Source organism: Zingiber officinale, chromosome 3B (assembly GCF_018446385.1).
Source record: "Zingiber officinale cultivar Zhangliang chromosome 3B, Zo_v1.1, whole genome shotgun sequence".
In the NCBI taxonomy this organism is placed as follows: domain Eukaryota; kingdom Viridiplantae; phylum Streptophyta; class Magnoliopsida; order Zingiberales; family Zingiberaceae; genus Zingiber; species Zingiber officinale.
Window position 1 is genome coordinate 98,992,065 of NC_055991.1, and position 3,459 is coordinate 98,995,523.

The 3,459-nt window shown below is 32.6% G+C and overlaps 1 protein-coding gene across 1 annotated transcript; it reads right to left on the reverse strand.

Moving 5' to 3' along the window:
• Positions 1 to 273: 273 nt before the first annotated feature.
• Positions 274 to 3,055, reverse strand: LOC122055057 (protein FAR-RED IMPAIRED RESPONSE 1-like). The gene is made up of 5 exons (XM_042616457.1): positions 929 to 3,055; positions 783 to 846; positions 648 to 706; positions 403 to 471; positions 274 to 306 (listed from the first exon to the last, which is right to left on the reverse strand). The coding sequence occupies exons 1-5, from the start codon at positions 3,053 to 3,055 to the stop codon at positions 274 to 276; spliced, it is 2,352 nt and encodes a 783-aa protein (XP_042472391.1).
• Positions 3,056 to 3,459: the final 404 nt, after the last annotated feature.

Here is a 3,459-nt window from a genome sequence, read left to right on the forward strand (position 1 = left end):
TGGATTTAACAGTATCACCCTTGATGATAGGCCAACATTTTAGAATGTCATAAAAATAAGAAGAATTAGAATCACCTAAGGAAATAACCTGTTCACCAGATTTATGCTTCATTTCAAACTCTAAATACACAAAATTTAAAAGTTCAAGTGCATTACAATCTTCTATTACATTCCAGTAGCAGCATTTTAACTATCATGTCTTCATGGAATACTTCATCTCCATGCATTACAATCTTCTATTACATTCCAGTAGCAGCATAATCTGGATAATCATTAATCAAAATTCATCTTTGCACTTTTGCCTTCCTGGAACAAATAGAGAATCATGAGCATCTACCATCAAGCCAAGGAGTGTGAAAAATTCTTTTTAAAATTTGTATCTTTCTAGATAAGAGAAGATACCTTCAATAAATCAGCATGCATTTGTAACAAATCAATAGGCTTCTCAAAAGACCTTGTTCTCTCCATTGTCTGCACATATGTCCACACACTTGAATATTTTCTTTCCAAACCAAATGTTACATAGAAAACACAGAATTTTGATACAAAGAATGAGGCTACATGATAGTTACCGATAATAGAAGGACTACATGATGGTAATATGTCAAACATTAGAAAGTTTACAATGAAAGAAGCAATAATGATACCTGAACAACATCATTAGGAACCAACAGTTCTTTATCCAATCTAAACAATCTCTGACTCTCTATAAGAATAGAATCATCACTTAGATTTAACAAAAAAAACTGGAAATACAATAAATGAAGAATCTACAATCAAACCTGCAGATTTATCAATTTCTTCAATGTTTGATAAGTCATCTTGCTTTCTATCAATTATAGAACCCTGTAGACAAATGTACTTATACAAATTATCAATATAACATAACATCAAAGTAACAAATTACACCCAAATATACAAACCAAACCTTTTTTCGAGACTTTGCCTTTGCCCTTTTCTCAATTTGTTCAATTTTGGATTGTTTTCTTTTCGTGGGTGGACGTCCACGAGACCTTACTTTCAGTGGGCTGTGAAACTTTTTGCTCTCATTTCTTGATTCCTCATGTATTATGTTGCTATCCTGAACACCATCCAATGAATCACCAATATTGGTATCCATAAACCTTTTTTTTGCTTCTTTTAATATCCCTATTAAAACAAAACATCTCTCATCATTTTTTGACCCAAGTTGTCCCACTTCCTGTAACAATGGTTGAAGATTATTATATCTTCGTCTTTCCTCTGCATGCTGAGAAGAATCATCATAAATATTAGTGATTCCTTGATATCCACGTTTAATGTCTTTCTGCCATCGTTCCAAAATATAATTTTCTGGAACTGTAGTGACTTTTCTTTTTACCAAAACAGAAAGCAAATGTCTACACACAATTCCACGAAACTCAAAGAGACGACACAAACACTTCATCTCACATTGTAACTCACTATATTGTACCCAAAAGGAAATCTCTTTTGGAGTTGTTCCATCTTTTCCATATACAGTTTCCATTACCTCAAAAAACAATGTTGATCCTTCTTCCTTCACAAATGAAGTATTACAAAACATCAAACCTCGTAGTTCATTTTGAAACAACTTAAATATCTTGTTAGTGTAAACACTTTGAAACTGCTTTTCAATTGGATTGCCACTGATAACTGGAATTATTGAATTAAAAGATGCAAAATCAGAATTATCTTCCTTTTCAATCTTGCTTTTCAAAGCATTGTCATATTGTTCAACAAACTGCTTCAAAGTTGTTTTTGAATGAACATAATCATCAAAAAAAGCATTCATACTTTCACTTCTTTGACTTGTCGACATCCCTGCCCAAAATTTATCTTTCACATACACAGGCATCCACTTATGACGAATTTCATATAAAGAATTCAACCAATCATTTTTCTCCAAGTTAAATTCTTTGATAAACTTTTTCCAATTGCTATCACATTCTGTAGATGTCAAAGAATTATAAACAATATTCTTCAAGTTTCTCTTTATCAACTTATAATCGGCATGACTACTAAACTTAGCTGGAAGTTTTTTCATAATATGCCAAAGACATAACCGATGATGAGAGTCCGGAAATACCTCAAGAATTACAATTTCCATGGCTTTGCATTGATCCGTAATAATAGCTCGTGGAGCTCTTCCTCTCATGCATGCCAACCATGATTTAAATAACCAAATGAAAGTTTCTGAATCTTCTTTAGATATCAAACCACAACCAAGTAATATAGATTCACCATGATGATTTACTCCAACAAACGGAGCAAATGGCATATCATAACTATTAGTAAGATATGTGGTATCAAATGTAACGACATCAGAAAAAGAATCACATGCAGCCCTACATCTTGCATCAGCCCAAAATATATTTCTTATGCGAGAATCTTCATCTACATCAATTACATAAAAGAAATTTGAATTTCTACATTGCATACGACAAAAGTAATTATTCAAGGCTTCTGCATCACCATTCCCAAGCCTTAATCTCCGAGCTTCAGCCACATAATTTCTACACTTTCTCTCATCAAACGATAAATTTTCATAACCACCAGCTTCAACAACAAATGATTGAAAACTTTTACTCAAAGTTATTCCCGCTTGATCATTCAACTCTAATTTCCTCTTAGTTTGGGAATCTAACACTTTATTGCATCTAAAATGTCTTGACTTCCTTGGACTTAATGCATGATTATGTTCTAGTTGAATACTAGTAATGACACATAATTCATCATTCTGAACTGTAATATTAATCTTTGCTTTGCAATCTGTTTTGCTACAAGCTCTAGGATAAAAGGAATTTTTCACTCTAGGAACGGTCTTACCATTTTTAGAGCATCCGAATGAAAAATACTTTATCTGACCATCATCTCCTTTTTTGGAACCCAACTTTGAAATACCAAAACCAAGACCTTGGGCATATGATTTGTAAAAAGCACGGACTTCTTCTTCAGATGAAAAATACATCCCAACTTGTGGAGCATCAACTGTATTTGAGCTTGACGAATCACCCAACACTTGCACATCACCCTCAATTAATAATTCTTGCTCCATAACAATTTTATAACCTAAATTCAAACAAAATAGTTATTAGCAAACATAAATAAATAATAGCACAAAGAAATGTTTAAGAACACCATTAAGAAAATTGATATGAGAACTATGAGTCGGAATTGTGAAGAAACAACAAAGTATCAATCAAGGTTCCGCTTTAAGCAGGATAATAAATCATGAAATTTAACTAAAATACAGGAGAAGATACAATGAATGAATCCACTTCCAATACATTGGAAACTCTTTGCATAGAAAGAAATCTTAAAGGTAATAGATTCTGCTATGTCTATTCATCCATGTTGGTTCATCAAAAATAGACAAGAAAGTTCATGAATTGTTCAATCATCACCATTGTCGAGCAACATTGTTAAAGGTCAGGGAAGAGCTATAGTAGCTTTAAAAGA